Genomic DNA, 22,202 nt, shown 5'->3' on the forward strand with positions numbered 1-22,202 from the left:
TTCGCTTGGGTCCGACGCTAGTTGTTGTTAGGTATTGACCAATCAGGAAAATCCTAATTCCGGTCGATCCTAAGTGGGAACGGCTAGGATACTTCCACTACGTGGGAGACGCGGGAAGACCTAGATCGCAAATCATGTAACATTCCATGGGAGTGCTGGGCGAAGCTTTCTAGACATCCTTTCCGATGGACTGCTAAGACGTGTCCTGGATGATACTAGTGGACACGTTACAGTTGGTATCAGAGTCGACCAACAACAGAATTGTTTTTATGAGATCTCAATAAAATGAAGTAAAGAAATTGTTGCTGTCCAAACATTTCCTTACCTTTGATGCTGTCTTGCAGAATTACGAAGCATGGAACAAGTTTTTGGTATTTCGAGTCATGTTTATGACTGCAATGCATTCTTCGCTTTATAGACAAAGAATTGGGATGATGAACATCCTGGAGCAGATCTATAACCCATCACCTTTATATATGGAATGAAGATGGACGGGTGCTTCAGGAATCTACTATATAGCCACCCACCGGTTTGCTTATCTACAGACCAACCTAAAAAGGATCAAGTGGTTGGAAGACTTGAAAGTCATGAAGCTGTTCGTTTTTGTGGAAGCTCACGTAAATTCAACTTTACATATTCAAGGTCGGAGGGTTGAGATGAACTCATATGTATATGAGGAAGTAACTCGTGTAATCCCCACCGACAGGATTAAAGTGTTGGGCCGCCATGAGAAGTATGGATTTCAATGGAAAGGATATCCTGAACTTCCAATGACTTACCGATTCCTGAAGATCCATGATCCAAAACCTTACTATCACACAGTTCCTGTAGATAAATGCAATACAACGTTGTTCTCCCCAAACTAAATGTAACAATTGGCTTATCATCACTGAACGTTGCATTCAGAAGGGCTATGCCGATGTAAATACAAATAAAGATTTCTTTTTATCGATGTTTGGCTGTGTATAAGAGTTGATAAAAAGTTAAGTAGCTACATTGTTTACGAGATAGCCGAATTAAAGATGTCATATAAGCTAACGTCGCTTATCGTATAATAACATTAAGAAAACCTTTATTCGGGCACAACCCCAGGTACAGGTTCCTAATTCGCCTCCTACATCAAGTACTGTTGTGATCTAGGAGAAGAAGTTCCTCCTCAAGCAAATTAAGCCACCTGAGTTTGATGGGAGAGGCAGATTCGTCCAGGTTGATGTTGAAATTTGGATTGAATCCATGGAGGATTACTTCGAAGCAGCCGGTACTGCACCCGCCAATCAGGCTATGCTCGCCAAGCTAAATCTCGCCAACGAAGCTAGACTTTGGTGGAAGCAATGGTGCAGGGATCAAGGGATCACAGAGGGATCCGTTACCTGGGAAAAGCTGAAGAAAGCTGTGTAGGGAAGATACTTACCACCTGCATATCGCACGCAGAAAATAAACCAGTTCTACGAGCTAAAACAGCTAGGACTCACTCTTGACACATACTACTCTAAATTCGTTTCACTTTTAAAGTATGCGTCACAGATGGACATGACACAGCAGGTGTCCAAATTTTGTGCGGGCTTAAATCCACCAGTAAATACCTGTCTCGAATCTATGCCTCCATCAGATCTTTAGGATGAACTCATTTGAGCGGCACCTATAATTCAAGAGGTGCAAGCTAGACCAAGGGGTAACAAAACTTGGTCTTATAATGACCCGAACAGAGGAGCATTCAGACCTCAAATGAAGAGAGTTCAAGGTCATAATCAGGGACAAGGAAAGAAAGCAAGGACGAATAACGTCAACAACTTTGTTCCTACTCAAAGTAATGGCCGAAACCTCCGTTGTTTTCACTGCAACGAACCCGGTCACTTCAAGAGGCAATGTCCCAAGCTCAGCGGAGGACATCGCCAAGCGCCTTTTCAAGGAGTAGGCCGTGGTCAAGGAGCCGCTACCCGAGGAAGAGGAAGAACCGCATGCATTGCCAATAGGCAAGGATGCGAAGAAGAAGAAGAAGAAGATCCGACCATGGAAGCAGAATTCGAAAGAGCGACAGTCCATGCCTCTTTACACAAGAAAGGGCCGAATCGCCAGTTCTCAGTGATTCAGACACCGTCGGACTATCAAGATAAAGGTTTCAAAACCTTGATTGATTGTGGCAGTACGCATTCCTTTATCTCACCAGCATGTGCAAAAATATTAGGAATAGCCACAGTAGAAGCACCTACCCTGCTTGTGGAATTGGCAAATGGTCGTGAAGTTACTTGTACGAGGCAAACTGCTAAGGTGGAATTCTTTCTGGGAGGAAAGAAGACTTCAGTTAAATTCAGAGTCATGAATTTAGGCATCCATGAGTGTCTACTCGGAATGGATTGGCTTAAGCCCAAGGAGCCCACATTCACTGTGGAAAGGGACAAGTTTCCTTTCGAAACTCTGAAAGGGAATTAGTCACAACTCAAGGTGAGGCATGAGTGCCAAGAATCCAATTGGCCAAAGTATCTCGGATCATAAAAGGAGTCAGAAAAGGATTACCTGTTTACTTAATCAAACTCAACAAGTTAGATCAAAAGCAAGAGTCTCATGAAGGACCTTCTTGGCTAAAGGAATACGCGGACGTATTCCCTGAAGAGTTGACCAAACTTCCGCCTCAAAGAGAAGTAGATCATGAGATTAGGTTAGTACCTGGAGCTGCGCCAATTGCGAAGAGACCTTATAGAATGTCCATACCAGAAGCAATTGAGCTCAAGGAACAACTCAAGCAACTGTTAGATCAGGGATACATCCGGCCTAGCAATTCACCATGGGGAGCTCCAGTACTATTTCAGAAAAAGAAAGATGGGACACTTCAACTATGTATTGATTACCGAGGGTTGAATCAATCAACAGTCAAGAACAGGTATTCTATTCCTACAATAGATGAGCTTCTTGATCGTCTTCAGGCTGCAAAGATCTTCTCCAAGATTGATCTTAGGTCAGGTTACTATCAGATAAGGATCAAGGAAGAAGATATCCCAAAGACGGCCTTCAATACAAGATATGGGCACTTTGAGTTCTTGGTTATGTCATTCGGGCTTACGAATGCACCTGCCACCTTCAATAGATTAATGCAGGACATCTTTAGTCCATATCTTGATGATTTCGTGCTTGTCTTCTTTGATGACACTTTAGTCTATTCTAAACAGGAAGAAGATCATGAATCTCAATTGTGGATTGTCCTTGAGACAATGAGGTCACATAAGCTGTATGCAAAAATGAAAAAGTGTGCATTCTTCAAGCGTCAGATCGAATATCTGGGATTCATAGTATCATTAGAAGGAATATTAGTGGACCCATCCAAGGTCAAAGATGTACTTGAATGGCCAACACTGGTATCTGTCAAAGAAATACACAGGTTTCTTGGATTGATAGGATGGTATAGGGTCTTCATAAAAAACTATACTTTGTTTGTAGCACCTCTGACGGATTTACTAAAGAAGCAGACTTCCATTACATGGTCAACTCTTGAACAAGATTGCTTCGAGAGATTGAAGCAAAGTATGGTATTAGCACCTATTCTAAAACTTCCAGACCTCAATAAGGAGTTCGAGGTAGTAACTGATGCTAGCATTCTTGCCTTGGGGTGTGTACTTATGCAGGAAGGTCATCCAGTAGCATACTTTTCAAGGAAATTGAAGAACCATGAAACTAATTATGCTACGCATGATCTGGAATTACTAGCTCTCATCCATGCCCTAAAGCTTTGGAGACACTACCTGTTGGGTAACAAGTTTACTCTAGTAACTGACCATAAGAGTCTCAAATGGATCTTTACCCAGAATGAGCTCAACATGAGGCAACGTTGGTGGATTGAAGTGTTGGAGGAATATGACTTTGAAATTAAGTACCGACCAGGGAAAGAGAATGTAGTTGCCGATGCACTTAGTTGCAAGGCATTCCTAAATTCCCTAATCTTGCAGAATCCATCAACGGCTAGATCTCTAGCTACAAAAGTATCTATGCCAAACAGCCCTATACTTGACTTAGCTATAGAGGAAGCATGCCATGATTTGGCCTACCAAACAATGCTAAAGGAAATCTCTACGAAGGAGCAGAATCAAAAGTTGCAAGCTAAATATCAGGAATTTTCCATTGATAATGGACTTGTCTACTAAAGAACAAGGCTATGTATACCAACAAGCCAGTCACTTAAGCAGAAGATAATGTGGAAAGCTCATGATTGGAGCCTTTCGCAGGACATCCTGGCTATGCTAAGACTCTTAATGCAGTTAGGAAGAGCTACCATTGGGAGAGGCTCAAGGGTGACGTTCTAAAAATATATCACTGAGTGTTTGTCTTGCCAACGTATCAAAGCTGAACATGTCATGATGCCAGGGAAACTGCAACCTCTTGACATCCCCCAAATGAAATGGGAACTCATCAGTATGGATTTTGTTGTAGGCCTACCCCAAATCCAGAGAGGATACAACTCCATCATGGTTGTAGTTGACATGCTTACTAAAGTTGCACACCTTACTCCAGTAAAGACAAACTATAAAGCCTCCGACATTGCAAGATTGTTTATCAAAGAGATATTCAAACTACATGGTTTACCCAGAAGAATCATTAGTGATCGAGATTCTCTCTTCACATCACACTTCTGGAGAGCTATCTTTGTAGCTATTGGGACTCAACTCTGTTTTCGCACTGCCTACCATCCCGAAACAGATAGCCAAACAGAGCATGTAAATCAAGTCATCGAGGATATGCTTAGGGCATACTGCTGTCGAGAGCCGAAGAGGTGGATTCAATACTTGCCATTGGTTGAATTTGCCTACAATGCTTCTTACCAACAGAGCATTCAGATGACTCCTTTCCAAGCATTGTATGGTCATGATGCAGAAGTCCTCTAAACTTCTCAGATCCAGTCCTAAGGATTGAAGCATCAAGGCAGATGTTGGAAGAGATGGATGATCAAATAAAGACAATAAGACAAGACATACAAGCGGCCAAGGATAGACAGAAGGCATACGCGGATTTGAAGTGTCAAGAAAGAGTCTTCGAAGAAGGAGACATGGTCTTCATTCGCATACGCCCTAAAAAGAGTTCCCTATCCCTAGGAGATTGCAAGAAGATAAGTCCAAGGTATTGTGGGCCGTAAAAAATCCTCAAATGCCTAGGACCCAATGCTTATAGATTGCAACTCCCTGAGAACCTAAAGGTTCACAATGTATTCCATATCAGCCTATTGAAAAAATATATACCCAACCCTAACCATGTACTTGATGACCAACAAATTGTAATGCCTAGTCAAGGAGTCCTTGAACTAAGGCCAGATAGGATCTTAGATGTTAGGGAGAGACAGTTAAGATCCAGAACCTTGAGAGAATGCCTCATCCAGTGGAAAGATTATCCCGAAGAGGATGCCACTTGGATAGAAGAAGACACTCTCAACCATCAATATCCCCAGTTTATCTCGAGATGAGGACATCTCGATTCCTCTAAGGGGGAAAGAATGTAATATATCAAATATATATATATTGAATTTATCCTTCTCACGCGGCAAGAGCATCGTGCTGGTAGTATAGAGGGTGGATAGAGGAGCCAGCAAGCTCCTCGCTGGAGCTTGCTCGGCTCCATATAGCATGCTGTTGGACACATAAAGGGGAGAGGATTCCCTCCCCTCCCTTATAAAATGGAGATAGGGCCGCAGGCTACAGGGGGAGGAGGTGGGGAAACGAAGCCTCTTTGCTACTACCACCAACGTCTGATGTGAGAGAGGGAGGCCACCATAACGCCACCGCCGCTGAGGAGGAATCGCCCTGCAACCAACTGCTAGTCTCTGCAGCCGCTAACGCCATCAACATCCTCCGTCGTGAAGTAACTCCCTCTCCCCACGTGGCTTCTGTGATTCCACAGAAGCTTCAAGAAGCTTCTTGAAGCTTCTAAGGGGGACCACCTCAAGCCCCCCTTCCTATACCTTAGAACCCTTTCACCCCGGTTTTCTTTTTCTAAAACCCTCAAGCCCCCTTCCTATACCCTTCCCTTACCCATTTCCCCCCCTCCTCGTTCTACCCCTTAGAAATCCTGTCACCCCGCCCCGGTCTTATTATCCCTTCTCGTCGTCAATCTTTTGAATGGCTCCTTGCCTCGAAAGAGAGACGGTGGAAATCCGAAAGAAAGAGTAAAAGCTGCCTTCACGTTCGAACTATGATGCCGCCTAAGAAAGTCCAAGGAGTAGCTGCGGGAGGGTCATCTCCCGGTATCCATGTGGATATCTCACCCCAAAACCAGGTTTTTTCTTCTTGGTTTTATATCGATTTTAATTCAATCATGCAAGATGAATTGTTAGGGACAAGATATATTTTGTCCTAGTTATTTACGATGAAGGAATTTAGTTTAATTGATCATGCAAAATGGATAAAGTATAAACATGGTTTTCCTTCAAATAGCCTTATGCGTTGAAACGAATTATGAGTAAGATTATTTACCCACTAAAGTAGAATATTTCAGTAAATCTTGAAGGAATAAAAACTGCATCTTGCTCCATTAACCCCTATTCTTTTTACAACAAATTATCATAGAAGGGGAAATTCATGAAAGGTTTCTTACGTTGCTTGAACTCTAGGAAGTTATCATTGCTAAATGCATATCTTAGCAAGTAAAAGATTGTTATTTGGCATGAGTTTCATTTGCAAGGAAAAAGGAAGATTAATTGAATTTACCTAACCTCAAAGAAATAAAGTTTAGGATTGAAAAATCAATTGTCACAAGGATAACAAATCGTGCCGAGGTGATCTCAATATTACCTTCTAAAAGATAACCGAATTAATGTAAACTTAGAAATACCTATGCTGCGAAATATGCCTTGGGAATGATTTAAAGACCAAGAAACGTTTATACCTTAAACACTTGACTATCTTCCCTGATTGTAGGGTCAATAAATTCGTAAATGTAAAAGAACTAGGGTTTGTCCCTGAGGTTCTTAAAAAAAGACCCTAGGTCCGACAAACGTCAGCTTAAAGAAACTAAAATGGATTGTTTCATCGTATATTACGATGCAGGACTTGCGCAGCAAGTACGAAGTCATATGGTCTTGTGATTGATTCACAAGAAGAAAGGTTAAATACCCTCAACAAGGATGGCGGATCCTTATGCAAGTTATCTTGCAAAAGGATGTATTCTTTAATATCCTTCTAAGTTAGGTTGATAGGATACGCCCTAACCTAGAATATAAGGGATCTTGCCAAGTTGCAAGACACCTTGGAACGAGTGCTGATGCATTCGAAAGGAAAGAATCATTCCTTAGCAGTTTGCCAACAACAAGATCGGTTAATGGAAATGTTTGTGCTTGCTAGAGATCTTAGAGCCCTATTTGATTTATGAATTACAAATTAAATGAATATCTATACTTCAGGTTGAAGACCTAAAGGGAGAGGCAGTTTCAGTTACCCCCGACTGCCTGCTTGACCCTAACCAAGGGGGTTGTTGACCGTGCCAAGAATGTGGACCGAACCCGCCACGAGAGGTCTCTCCGTTGAGCCCTACTTGGAGCAAGAGGACGCTTGGGTGCCAGGGGGGCTCTGGCCGTAAATCCCTCGCCTTCCGGGTCCTGCAGAAGAGGCTAACGTGACTTAGGATTGGATCTCGAGGCCCGCATACTAGTCTACGGGCGGAAGCTTGGAATAGTGATCCCTGTGGATTGCTGGATGGCCTTCGGGCAGATTATGGACAAGCCTACGGGCGGAACTCCTTGTATTTCAAAGATAAATATGATGATATGTTAATAAAGATCTTGTTTGATATTGTTTTTCTATGTCACGTGATAAGATTACGTGAAGGAACCAGTGCTTAACGGTTTAATTAAAGAAGTTGGTTGTTACATGTCCAAATTAATGTGTTAGATAATTACATAACTAAAACAAATCGAGGAAAGTGCGTAGGATGGGCCATGGGTCCGTCCTACGGTTGGGTGGTCCCGGTTAGCCAGGAGCTTTTCTCAAATCTTGAAGAACAACGGGATGATCGTCAAAGGACAAGAACAACAAAAGCGTTGACCTAGAGTTATGTTTTAACCAATTTACATTGTTTTAGGGGAACGGAATGGGACTATGCCTTATGGCACAGAGGTTGAGCTTTGCATCCCTCTCGTTTCCCATTCTCCTTGAACCAAGTGCAGCGTGAATCCGCTTTAGACCTGGCGTTTCTGCGTAAAGTAGTTCGCTTGGGTCCGACGCTAGTTGCTGTTAGGTAATGACCAATCAGGAAAACCCTAATTCCGGTCGATCCTAAGTGGGAACGGCCAGGATACTTCCGATACGTGGCAAACGCGGGAAGACCTAGATCGCAAATCCCGTAACATTCCATGGGGGTGCCAGGCGGAGCTTTCTAGACATCCTTTCCGATGGACTGCTAAGACATGTCATGGATGATACTAGTGGACACGTTACAGTGAGCCATTGCTGGTGCTCATGTATTGACTAGATATGATTGCTTGTAGCTCAAAAAATTTCATCAAGACTTTTGGCTCTGATGGCAACCTCAGAGACAATGGTAAATTCATGGCACAGTTGATGGCATATTCTTGGAATGTAGATAGAATATTCCATAGACACACAGGATGTCATTATCCAAGTGAGCAAGTTGGTAACATTTTGAATGGCAGCATTTATTAATGCAGGATGACAACGTGTCTTGAAAGTAGGGTAATAAAGGCTTTGTTAAGCTTTAAAAGAAGCTTAAGTCTTAAGGGCATAAGGTTTTTTATTTTTTAAAGCCTAAAGCTTTTCAGCGTGGACACCACAAAGCTTTTCAAAAGGTATCTTAAACGGGAAAGATTTATTAAGCTTTTATGAAAAGCAAGAACATTTGAAAAGCTTATGCTTTTCAAAAGAAAACACAGGATGTGAGTACTTGTGGAAAAACTATATGAAGGAGGTGAGGGAGTCTTTAGGGGGCCCTTCACTTGTTACTCAACATTGTGTCTTGCGAAAGAAGTGAGTAGAGGGTCCCATACTTGTGTATGGTGGTCGAACCTTGCAACAATTTGATGTTGAAAAAGTGAAAAAAAATTGTGTATCATACCCAAAGAGGTACAAAGTTTCTATTTATTTTCGAACTCAAAGAATACTATTCCTTGTGAGGCTTCTTGAATCATAAGAGGCTTCTTGAATCTTAATAAGAGACTCTTGTCCAACTCTACTTCTCAAAAAGTGTCTTGAGTCTTGAGAGGAGAGTGGAGGGCTTCTTGTATACCGTCAATGCGAGAAGCAATTTTCGTAAAGAAGGATTTCCATCTCGCAAAGCGTCCTTGCAATGAGTGACTTTCATGAACTCCTATGCATATTTTGTTGTTCGTGTGAACCCGACATGAAAGCATCGCTTCTGATCATTGAGATGGAAGACCCTTCGAATTATGAACCTTCATCATCGATTGTTTCTTTCTTTTTGACTGATGAGATGAGTTACAAACTCTTTCTTTAGCCATTATGATGCAAAATTAGTAGATGCAATCATCTATATAGTAGTAATTGGATCAACAACGACTGTTGCATCAAGAATGAGAGCATATGCATGGTGCAACTAAGCGATTGAGGCTGTGATTAATGAGTGAAAATTATTTGATGGTTGGAATGTTTCAGCCTACATTAAGGCATTTGAAAGCCATATGTGCTTCTTCGGAGTTCTGATGACCAAGTGGAGCAACTATTTCCTACAGTTTGTCGAGCCTGCTTTGTGGTTTAGAGTGACAAACATGTTTGTTCAGGACTCTAACTAGGATGCTTTCAAGAAAGTGCTTAAAGATGAATATTTTCTAGAGGATTATGGTATTGCTATGCGAAAGACATTCAGAGAGTCAGTTTATAAGCCCAAAAAAGGACTTGTTGCTTAGAATGATACAACCAGTTGGATGCACTAGAGCAAAGAGCTCTGAACTCAGAGAAAGTGGAGTTAAACTTGTAGGTGGCTGATCCTGCACTTTAAGATGAGTTGGGGCTCACTTGCAAAATGGGTTTATCAGCCCAAGAAAGGGCTTTTTTGTTAGAACAATACAACCAATTGGATGCACTAGAGCAAAGAGACCTAAACTCAGAGAAAGTGGAGTTATTCTTGTAGCAAGTGGCTTATCCTGCACTTCAGGACGAGTTGGGAGAGTTGCTAGAGGACTGTACATAGCCTATGGGATTGAAGACGAATGGGCAAGATGTTGTCGATGTGGCTTTTACACTGACAAAGAGGCGGAGATGGAAGGATCACTTGCAAAAACGGGATGTAGTCACCACCATCGATGTCTTCTGGTACCATGACTTCTCCTACTTTTCCTGTTGCACCATCGACTACTTCTCCTATCTCTTAGCCTATGCCTATTCCTATTGTGGTTGTCAGACCAGCTACAAAATTGACTGTCGAAGATATGACAGAGGAGATATCAAAGAACTTAAAAGACCTACAAATCAAGATGACTAGAATGGAACAGTAGCCACTTAGTCCAACTCCAGTTTCGACCCCAACTTCATCTACCCCTGTAAATTCTTCTAGGATAGCAAAATCTGAGGGAGTCGAAGCGCTTGTTGAGGAGAAGTAGATAAGAGATGATGATCAGTTTGAAGGTTTGAAGAGGCTGACTAGGAGGAGTAATCTAGTTTCTCAATCTTCTTCTTCAGGACTAGAGCAGAGTATGGCCGATGTTCAGAAGCTGGAAGTACATGAAGATTAGAAAGCCTCGAAGACAAAGGATTCGAAAGTCAAAAAAGCAATCTGGATTCAAGGTGCTTTTCAACATTGAGATAACTACAGATTTGAAGAAGATTAAGAAGATTGATTCTAATGAGAAGATTAATGATGATCTTTATGATGGGCTATCATGCTCGGATACTATTGAGGATATTTTAGCATTGCTGAAAACTAAAAATCAAGAGCTGTCATATGTCTTACAAGTCCATTCTCTGGCAAAAAATTGTGAAAATGCTAATTTCATTCTACAAGAAAATTTGGGTGCTGAGAATTCTTAGCAAAAAGTGTTCTTTTCTAAAATATTTCAGCAAAAATATTTACAAAACACAACAACATTTGTGTTTACCAGGGTATTTACAGCAAAAGCTGAAATTTACAGGTTGTAGCAAAGAAGCCAAAGTACAAACAAAATGTAAGACAATTGACAAGAAGGTCAAATTACCTTTGGACAATGATGAGGATTTTCCAATGTTTATGCCATTTATAGAGATGGATATGGATATAAACATCAATGTTGTCAGGGCACAAACAAGACTTGTTCCATTGAAGGAGGAAAGAGAATTCCGAGTCATGGAATTGTCTAAAGATCAACGAACCAAAGAAGATCTGGATGTTATGGAGAAGATTTTTGTAAGAATGATGTGATGCACTACGAAAACATACCCACTTTGATTCATCCATATGATCCAAGAGGATGCTGTGATAACCTATGTCAACTTACATACTTGTCATATTACCTAGATGATTACCCATATGATATTGGTGGGAACAATGCTGCAAGTGGTAAAAAAAAAATGGCACATGCCAGAGGATGTGCAGGTTTGGAGGGGGCGGATGTCGTGATATTGTGCGCATCCACCACTATGAAGTCACTTTGGAGTGTTCTGATGACTATCATCAAGTCCCTTGCATGTAAATGATTTAAGCTCAAAAAATCTCTCTCGGGCATGATAAGGCCATTTAGGAGCTTAGAGGAGGGTATCTTCAATAATATATTTCCACTAGGTCACATTGCATAGTAGGAGGATAAATGGAGATTATTATTAAGAGAGCATTGCTAGGTGCTATGAAGGAGAAAAGTTGAAGAAAGTATCAATGACAAGCTAATGGAGGTGATCCTAGTATGGACATTGTTAGCTTTAACTATACTCATTTCAAGATGAGCAAAAGATGTGCCCATATCACAAAAGGCACTTGTTGGAATTAGTATTACTGGTCAAGAGGGAAGGAAAATACTGATTTATTCAAATCCAGATCTTGGAGAAAGCTCCTATTAGTGCATGGAAAATGGAATTTCTTGATGGAGGGATGAAGAAGAACTACTCATGGGTATTTAGTTTTTGGTGATGAAGGCACATGAACAACTGTGTATATATGTAACCTTGACCACTAGGGTTTAGATTATAGCTTGCAGTGGATTCCAAAGTGAAAAGAGAAGGTGGACATAAGTCTAGGTCTGACATCACAATGTGTTTTTGTTGTGTGCGCTCACAGCTAGCACAAATGACGAGAGAGGTTCCTTTAGATTACTCGCTCTATGCTTATTTAGAAGTCATGTTTTTAGAGCCAAAAATGAAGATCTATGTGCAAGGTACACGGGTCAAAACAAGGTGGCTTCATAAATCTTTGAATAAAACGAGGGTTTATAAACACACACCACTTTGAAGAATTGATGAACTCACACTTGGACGTAGCCAAGCTGAAAGAGACCAGTGGAATTGTGGAATTGTTCTCTATTGGCATGGATGGTTGATCGAGGCATATAAACATGTGGGAGGCATGGTGCATACTGCTAATATGGGATGTGGAGTGATTGGTGTCATTGATGTAACTAACATAATGAGGCTTGAAAATGAGGAGGCAACATTATGTGATGAGAAATAATAGTGATCATCGTTGATTTCGCGCAACAATGGTGACAATTTTTTATGGCAGAAGATTCCATAGGTTTCCTAAATTGAAGGGTGGCGACAACTGATAAAATGTAGCACATATCCTTAGTAGTTGTAGGATATGATCATAATGACAGAGAAGAGTCGTATGATGATGATATCCAGGGAGTAGTTAAATACTCAAGCTCACCTGATTGCTTCTCTCACATCATTCAGAATGAGTGGGTTCACTCTTTGTTCAAAAGTACAGAAGTAAATATTCTATGAGCCATTGGTGGTGCTGATGTATTGACTGGATACGATTGCTTGCTGCTGATTTTTTTCGTTAAGAATTATGGCTCTGATGGCAACCTCACTGTGAAAGCTGCACAAATCGATGATGCAAGGAAAGAGACAGTTGTAAATTCATGTCATAGTCGATGGTACATTCTTGGAACATACACAGAAAATTCCATAGACAGATGGGATGGCATTATCGCAGGGAGCAAGTTGGCAACATTTTGAATGGCGGCATTCATGAACACAGGATGTGATGTATCTCGAAAGCAGGGTAATAAAGGCTTTGTTAAGCTTTAAAAAAAGCTTCATTCTTAAGGGCATAAGGTTGTTTTTTTTAAAAAAGCCGAAAGCTTTCAAGCGTAGATGTCATGGAGCTTTTCAAAAGGTATCTTAAATGGGAAAGATTTACTAATCTTTTATGAAAAGTAAGAACGTTTGAAAAGTTTATGCTTTTCAAAAGCAAACACAACGTGTGAGTACTTGTGGAAAAACTATATAAAGGAGGTGACATGAGTCTTTAGGGGGCCCTTCTATTGTTGTTACTCAACTTTGTGTCTTGGGCCCGTCTTGGGAAAGAAGTGAGTAGAGGGTCCCATACTTGTGTATGGTGGTCGAACCTTACGAGAATTTGATGTTGAAAAATCATCTTAAGAGGCTTCTTGAATCTTAAGAGGCTTCTTGAATCTTAAGAGACTTCTTGAATCTTAATAAGAGACTCTTGTCCAACTCTACTTCTTAAAAGGTTTATTGAACACTACAACAAAAAGGCTCCATAGACGCGCTTGTAGATGCAATATTTGAATTGTGAAAAAAAAAGTCGGGCGCGTTTATTAACGCGTCTACAAAATCGCGTCTAAAAGCGCACTTATAGTTAGAAGTAGACGTACACTTAGACGCGCCTATAGACGCGCGTATAAACACGCTATATAAATATATAATCATATTTATAAAAAAGTGGATATATTCATATTGTGCGCCTATACACGCATATCTACGCGTCTAAAACCGCGTTTACTCTGAAAGTTTTTGACGAGAATAGACGTGCATTTATCCTGCAATTTAGACGCGCGGATAGACGCGCAAAACAGAGGTATGAAAAAAAAACCATCCCCCCCCCCCATCAACATCAAATTGTATACTTAGGGAAAACAGAGAAAGATTATTTTGAAGATTGGATACTGAAAACAAAACAATGTATGTAGCATACGAAATTTCATATATATAGATGAAATGTTTTTACATTATGAGTTCTAGTTCTTGTGACGTCATGATCGCAAGCACTAGCTGAAAGTAATACATATCAAAAATGAAAATTACAAGCCAAGGGGAGGCATGCATGCATAGGGCTCCTCTATATCTCCTCAGAAGAGGCATCATCATCGCTACCACCACCGCTGCCTGTGCCACTGCTCTTGCTGCCACCACTACTGCTAGTCCCCCCTTCACTATCCTCAACTGCATCAGGGTTCGCCTACACAAAGGATTAAAGTATATAAATACCATTACAAACAATAAATCATATTGATCTATACTTTTCATGTAAAAAATAAAACATACCTCTTCTGGTGGTGGAATCCTCATGGCGCGATTATATTGCTCCTCCGTGATGAGTCCCTCCTTGTAGAAATGCTACCAAGTGGACGCCCGGTTATGACCTCGATGGTAGCCTACCTCTCTAGGAGTAGGTATCCTACCAACGATATGGAACTACAAAACAATTTGAACATACAACGTATTAAAACACACTACATAATGAAGTGAAACAAATTAAAAAATTTAATTTAAAAAAAGAAATCAAATAATACTTACAAACTCAGCCTCCCATGACTCCCTGCCACCCGATCCATAATGCGACGATCCGATGGTTGCCATCTGGATACGTCGCGCCTCTGCATGCTGGCGACTTGTCATTTTCTCCATTGCTCTCTTCTTGGCCTCTTTCCACTCCTTGCGGTGGCAATTGGGTGGTTGGCCATATCCAGGGCGCCCCTGCTCTTGTCTCTGCAATGACTCCTTGGTGCGCGTCATAAGGTGAGACCTCTTGTTATGAAGCGCGTCTCTCACCTTTGACCGTCCCCAATCATCTGAGAATCGTGAATTCTCGGGATTAGGGTACCTTTTATGTACTACCCGCAACACCTCTTGCCACAAACCATTTTTTTGGTGCTTGAAGGGAATCGTGCAATCTCTGTGAGCGTCTGACAGCACGTGTATCCTCGCGTGTACACTGCAGAGCACACGTGCCCGCACACGCGCTCAAAGACGCGTCCCTAGAGAAACGTTTTCCGCGTCTATATCTACGTCTACACTGAGATGTAGATGCGCTATCAGACGCGCTTGGTCCGCTGATTCTAGCGGACGACCGCCATTATTGATTTACAAAATGCAATACATAATGGAATCACAAATCCTAAATACACAGACAGAGCAGAGAGAGGAAGATAGAAAGAGAGAGAGAGAGAGAGAGAGAGAGAGAGAGAGAGAGAGAGAGAGAGAGAGAGAGAGAGAGAGAGAGAGAGAGACTCACCTTGGGTGTTTGGTGTGGCGGGTGGTGGCGCTTCTTCCTTCTCCTTTTTCCTCTCCTTGGTAAGTTACCCTCCCTTGATGCTTGCTTCCTTGCTTGCTGCTTCTTCTTGTTCTCCTCTCTGTTGTTCTCTCTTTCTTCCTCTCCTTGGCTTTCCTTTTTCCCTTCTTGTGTGTTTGAAATGAAAGAAGAGGTGAGTCATGAGGAGGTGAGGCATGAAAAGACTAGGCGAGGCATGAAGAGACTGCATGTCAGCTAAACTCAAGCTTCAGAACCGCAAAAAACATAGGAAAGGAAAGGTGTAGTTTGAAAAGAAATGATTTAAGAATGATTTGAATTTTGACGTGTGCGTCTATTTTTGCATGTATAAGCGCGTCTATTTGCGCGGATATATAGACGCAAAAGTCGCGTCTATTTACATGCACGTTTAGACGCGCCTATAGACGCGCCCGACTTTGCGCGTCTATGCCTCGTTTCTATTGTAGTGAAATCTTGAGAAGAGAGTGGAGGGCTTCTTGTATAACGTCCCTACGAGAAGTGATTTTCGTAAAGCGTTGGAGTTTCCATCTCGCAAAGCATCCTTGTGACGAGAGACTTTCACAAACTCCTGCGTGTACTCTATTCGACGACAACTCAAGAGATTGAGCTTGGGATAAATGCTCATTGGGCATTATGAATTCCTTTGAAAGATGGTCATCAATGCTTGAATGGATTCACTTTAAAGCATATAAGGGTAGCACTTGACTTCTTTCAAAGGGGTTTGAATGCCTGCTTTTAAATTAATTTTATACAACGGGTTAATGAATGAGTCTTATAAGAAGTCAATTAATCCATAAATATATGTAAATGTGAAGTGTTTATAAAATGCATCTTGAATATATGTTCGCAAGGGGCACATCACAAAAAACATAAGTGTATCAAGTGAGTTTACTAGGGCATGTTCTTTATCAGATAAAATTTGGTTCACTCATCATAATAGTTAATTCACAAGTCAATCTAGTTTGTTTAGTTCAATGCATAGAATACAAGGGACTCTTTGTAGACTCAACCATATTGTATGTCTTCTTAAAAGTATGTGAAAACATGGAAGCACTTACTCAAGGAAAAATATTCATAACCTTTGGTACATAACCCTGCCTTACACCAAAAATGATGGAGAACTATGTTTTATTATTTTCTCAACTAAGATAAAACAAAATATATAGTCCTCTTGAAAATTGAAGTCTTTGTAGTAATCCTTGGTCTTTAAAGTTGATAGATGAGACTTTCAGATTATATTGCATTCAAAAGAAAACCAAGGCAAAAATTTTCTTCAAGCTTGAAGGGCCCACTTATTAGAGACACTTTTTGCCTTGCAATACCTAGCGTGACCAAAAGTCTTCTTAAGGCATGTTTGGGGGTTTTCTAATATTATGATATTCTACAGTTGGAGCCTCGTTTTAACTCTCAAGAGTCTAAGGTTTATGTGCGACTTGAGTACTAATATGAGCTAACCCAATTTGGAAGTGAGTTTTGTGAAATACCTTTCAAAGTTTAGCCAAGTCTTCGTATGAGTAGTACTCAATGAAAACAACATTTTATTGGACTTATATTGGCTTGAATTTTAAAAACTACCCAGTTAAATTTTGTCGTGTCCTTGAATTATGGGTGAACTTTTCAAGTATTTCAATTATAAACCCGACATGTCGTATAGATTTTGATTAGCAAAATCATTCACTCTCAAAACTCACATTTTTCTTTATTGGTTGAGAAAAAGTTTGGAGAGAGCAACTATTGGAAGGTTTCAAAGAGGAACGTGATGCTTGACTTTGACTTCTAAAAAACTATGGTCGCTTCACTTTGGTCTTCTGGAGGTAGTTGTCAAAATTTAATGTCAAAATTTAATGTATGTAATAGCACCCTCAATATATGATGACTTCAACATCCTTTGAAGGTACTCTTTGAATTTTAGTGCCTGTAGTAACACGCTCAATAGAATTAGTCTTTTGTGGATACTAGCACGCTCAATATATGAAGGCTTCAACACCCTCCAAAAGGGGACTTACACTTCTACAATGGGGTTAAAAGTACATGACATTTCAAATGAATGGTAGAAAATGTAGAGAAGTAGTTAGGGTGCGGGGACCGATTTAGTGACATTTACTAGCCCCTTTGTCGAAAAAAAGTGACATTACGAAATTGATCAAAACGACTTGATATCCATGTTCTTGAGGAGATCCCCCAACCAGAAACAAAAAATCAGCTATGAGGAAGCCATGGCAAGGTATTTTGGAGCTGAAACGCAAATGCAGACGTGCAACAATAGCTCGCTATATGATCACACCGATTTTAAGACATTGTGGTGACAATCGTTCATTGGCTCTTTTTTCCACGTGTCAAGTCATTATTTCTACATTCCATCACTAATTTAGCACCTCTGTGTCACGATGGTTATTACAATATAAGGGATCGCAGGTTCCTTACCCTATGTGCCTGTCAAATCCCTTGAAAAAGAAATTTGACCGACGAAATGAACAACTCTAAGACCGACGAAATGAAAAGTTGGGAAACCCTTCAAATTTGACACCCCACTGGTAGACATTATCTACCTACCAATATTTCCATAATCAATTAATGTAGTTAATCTAGTGTTACTATGCTGATTCCTGAACCAGTCTTTGCCAAACTCATGTGGGGGACGTACGAATGGCGGACAACGTGCCACAAAGGTTGGACTATCGTAACTCTCGTGAGCCTTCAAAGATGACAAAGGTGTCATGAATCAGAATTCAGGATGCCATAGTTTGCGTACAAGCTACAAACCATTGACATCGACCACCTGCAAATTCGTATCCGCTCCTTCACGAGCTTTGTTCACTCCCTGATCATCTATTAATACAATGTGCCAACGCATATTGATCGTCATATAGTCCATATAGGCTATAGTAAATCTTAACCCCCTTACATGCAGCAGTATGAAGCTGCTCACTTATGATATGTGTCTGATAACAATTTTGTTAATTCTTCCTACTGGTACTTATAGTAACACTCAACCAGCAATCACAATAGCTACATCAACACATCTGCAGGGCTTAGCTAGTGCTTCTGATGTTCTGATACTGCCGGATAAGCCCTCGGCTTCTGAGGGAGAAAAATATGATTTGGTGATAGCCAATGCGACGAACACCATCTCTCCCATTTTGAGCAGCAGAGACGGCTCCTATGCCTGGCAGTTCCTTCACAAGAACAGGCTGAACAACGCCACACAGTGCCTGCTGGTGGTCCGCAACATGCTCTACAACACCACCATCGTCTGGGTCGCCAACAGGGACTACCCTGTCTCGGCGAAGGCGAGCCTCGTCCTTCGGTTCCCGTCCCGCAATCTGCTTCTGCTCGATGCCAAAGGCTCCGTCGCGTGGTCCCCTCAGGCTGACGGCGTCCGGAGCGTTGTTATGAACAGCACGGGCAACCTCCTCCTCCTCGACGACCGCAACTCCACCCTCTGGCAGAGCTTCGACTACCCGACCGACATCATGCTGCCCGGCCAGCGCCTGAGAACCAACCACACCCTCACTGGCAGCATCGATTACTGGAACGGAGACTTCTCTCCCGGCCGCTACACTCTCAAGGCCGAGCCAGGTGGGGCCGTCCTTTACGCCAGCTTTGACGCACAGCAGCACATGGTCCCCTATGAGCTCGTCAATTATGCAGGCGGTCCCAACAACAACATCTCCACAGCCCTGCATTCCGCCTGCAATCACACCACCATTCTCTACATGCAGAACGCAGAAGGTGTCTTGCTGGAGCAAGACGGGCCGGCTATCACTCCGGAGTGCAGAGCCGAGACGGGCGGCATTGCTGATAACGCTCATGGCATCAGCTTTGCGACCCGCCTCGGTGGCGATGGCTTGCGATACTTGCGATTCATGCCCACCGGTGACATCCACTCCTTCCTCCTCTCTTCCAGTGGCCTGAGCCTTGATAACGAGTTCTTCAAGGGATTTTTCAACACCTATTGTAAGCTGCCCTCGTACTGCGGCATCAACAGCCTCTGCAGCTCCGTCCAAACCTGCAGCTGCCCAAATCTGTTCCAATACATCGATTCCTCGGATCCAACTCGAGGTTGCCGCCTTGTAACTCCTCTCAACTGCAGCATATTTAGGAAGCATGAATTCCTGGAACTGTCGGGCGTTGATTACTTCGCCAATCTCTATACAAGCCCTCTCGGGCAGGCAAACAGTGCAGAGGATTGCAAGAATCTGTGCTTGGCTAACTGCTCATGCACTGCGGCCTTCTACAACAATGACACCATGGCCTGCCACGCCTATGACCAAGTGCAAACAATGCTGCCTGGGAGCAGTCCCTCGGTGACAGCCTTCCTTAGGGTGGCACAGCTGCCAGCCACGCCATTCCTAAGCACCAGCAAGCCGTTTCCCAGAAGGGCTATAATAGGTATCAGCAGCGGCCTTGGCGTGATGGTCATCTGTTTGGCGCTCTTGGCTGGCTGGATCACAAGAAGAGCCATGCAAAAGTCGTCGGATGAGTCTGATTCCGAGGAGGAGGCCTTTCTGGAGGGATTGCCTGGGCTGCCCCCAAGGTTCTCATACAAAGACGTGCTCAGCGCCACGCAGGGCTTCAGCAAGAGCCTAGGCACTGGGGGCTCTGGTGCAGTTTACGAAGGGGAGATTCAGCTACCGTCCGACAGCAATCAGCTGCTTGTCAAGGTGGCAGTGAAAGAGCTTAAGATCTCGGAACGCCCCACCATGGCTGCATCTAGTAAGAAGCAGTTCAGAGCAGAGGTGGCCACTCTGGGCAGCGTGAGCCATGTGAATCTGGTCCAACTAAGGGGCTTCTGTGCGGAAGGGATTCACAGGCTTCTCATTTATGAGTACCTAGAGAATGGATCGTTAGACAAGTGGATATTCCGTCGCGCTAGTCCGGAGGCAACTAGCGACGATTCTGCCTCATATGGGTATATTCTTCCATGGGAAGTGAGGTATAGAATAGCACTCGACACAGCCCGAGGGCTGGCCTTCTTGCACGAGGAATGCAGAGACAAGGTCGTTCATTTGGACGTGAAGCCACAAAACATCTTGCTAGACGGAAACTTCCGGGCCAAGCTCTCCGACTTTGGGATGTCCAAATTGATGGATAGAGCCGAGCAAAGCCAGACCGTGACGGCCATGCGAGGCACTCCTGGCTACATGGCACCCGAGTGGTTCCTCAACATTCCCGTCACGGACAAGAGTGACGTTTTCAGCTATGGCATGGTGCTGCTGGAGCTAGTAGGTGGCCGCAAGAACCTCAACCTGGCCGTGGCCAACGAGGAATGGTACTTTCCCGCATGGGCAGTCAAACAGGCTGAGAGTGGCAGGCTCTACGATGTCATTGACAAGCAACTTTTCCCAATAGCCGGGACAAGCGGTGGCATCGACTGTAATGTTGAATTGGCCGGAACTGATCATCAGCTCGCCAATATGCTCTCAAAAATGAAACGCCTCTTGCATGTGGCCTTTTGGTGCATCCAAGAGAATGCAGCGTCTCGGCCTTCCATGACCACGGTGTTGCTGATGCTGGAGGAGCATGTGGAAGTTCCCGACCCTCCTCTCGAGCTCACCTACGTCCTCAGAGGCTCCCGCCCAGCTCATGACTCCAACGCATCTAACAGCTCCGGAAGCGTAAATGTGTTAAGTAGTGTGTTAATGTCGCCCAGATAGTTCTTCATTGTGCCGGTATTCTAACCTGCTTCCTAGACAAACATAATCACAGAGCACTTGGCCCAGACAAGTCTTCCACAAACTATTCTGGAATCTATTCTACACTGCATACCTGTGGGTTAGTATACCTATGTGAAGCAGAGGAGATTTCCATAGGAGCCACGATTTGGATGTCTTTGGTGATACCACTTTGGTAGTACCACAATGGCAACCCCTTAGAGGTAGTACCGCATATGTAATACCACTTATCAAACAAAAATAACAAAAATATCAGGAATACCACTTAGAGGTAGTACTACGTATATAATACCACTTATCAAACAAAAAGAACAGAAAGATCAGGAAAGATGTCTCTCGTGGAGTGTTGAGACCTCTATTGCATTGGCACTAATTAGCATAATAGATTATTAATACTTCTCACCATGTAACAATTACAACAAATGGGCAGTAGTACCACATTTGTAACTCGAGTTGCCAAACAAAAAGATTAGTGAAGGAGCCTTTGTGTAACGTGTCCCCTAGTATCATCCAGGACACGTCTTAGCAGTCCATTGGAAAGGATGTGTAGAAAGCTCCACCGGACACTCCCATGGAATGTTACGGGTTTTGCAATCTAGTTCTTCCCGCGTCTGCCACGTAGCGGAAGTATCCTGGCCGTTTCCACTTAGGATCGACCGGAATTAGGGTTTTCCTAATGGGTCACTAGCTAACAACAACTAGCGTCAGACCCGAGCGAACTACTTCACGCAGAAACACCAGGTCCGAAGCGGATTCACGCTGCACTTGGTTCAAGGAGAATGGGAAACGAGAGGGATGCAAAGCTCAACCTCTCTGCCATAAGGCATAGTCCCATTCCGTTCCCCTAAAACAACGTAAATCGGGTAAGACGTAACTCTAGGTCACCGTTCTTGTTATTCTTTTTTATGATGATGATCATTCCGCTGTCTTTCGAGATTTATGAGAAAAGTTCCCGGCTAACCGGGACCACCCAACCGTAGGACGGACCCATGGTCCATCCTCCGCACTTTCCTCGGTTTGTTTTAGTTATGTAATTATCTAACACATTAATTTGACATATAACAATCAGCTTCTTTAATTAATCTTGTTTAAGCACTGGTT

The 22,202-nt window shown here is 42.6% G+C and overlaps 1 protein-coding gene across 1 annotated transcript; it reads left to right on the top strand.

The window, feature by feature from the left end:
• The first annotated feature begins 18,299 nt into the window (after positions 1-18,299).
• On the top strand, positions 18,300-21,710 carry LOC148037781 (G-type lectin S-receptor-like serine/threonine-protein kinase SD2-5). The gene has a single exon (XM_087676737.1). It carries the CDS (start codon positions 18,342-18,344, stop codon positions 21,081-21,083), a length of 2,742 nt encoding a protein of 913 aa, XP_087532863.1. The 5' UTR covers positions 18,300-18,341; the 3' UTR covers positions 21,084-21,710.
• The last annotated feature ends 492 nt before the right edge of the window (positions 21,711-22,202 follow it).

This window comes from Lygodium microphyllum, chromosome 4 (assembly GCF_053477565.2).
Source record: "Lygodium microphyllum isolate KBCC chromosome 4, Lygodium_microphyllum_v1.1.10, whole genome shotgun sequence".
NCBI classification, from domain to species: domain Eukaryota; kingdom Viridiplantae; phylum Streptophyta; class Polypodiopsida; order Schizaeales; family Lygodiaceae; genus Lygodium; species Lygodium microphyllum.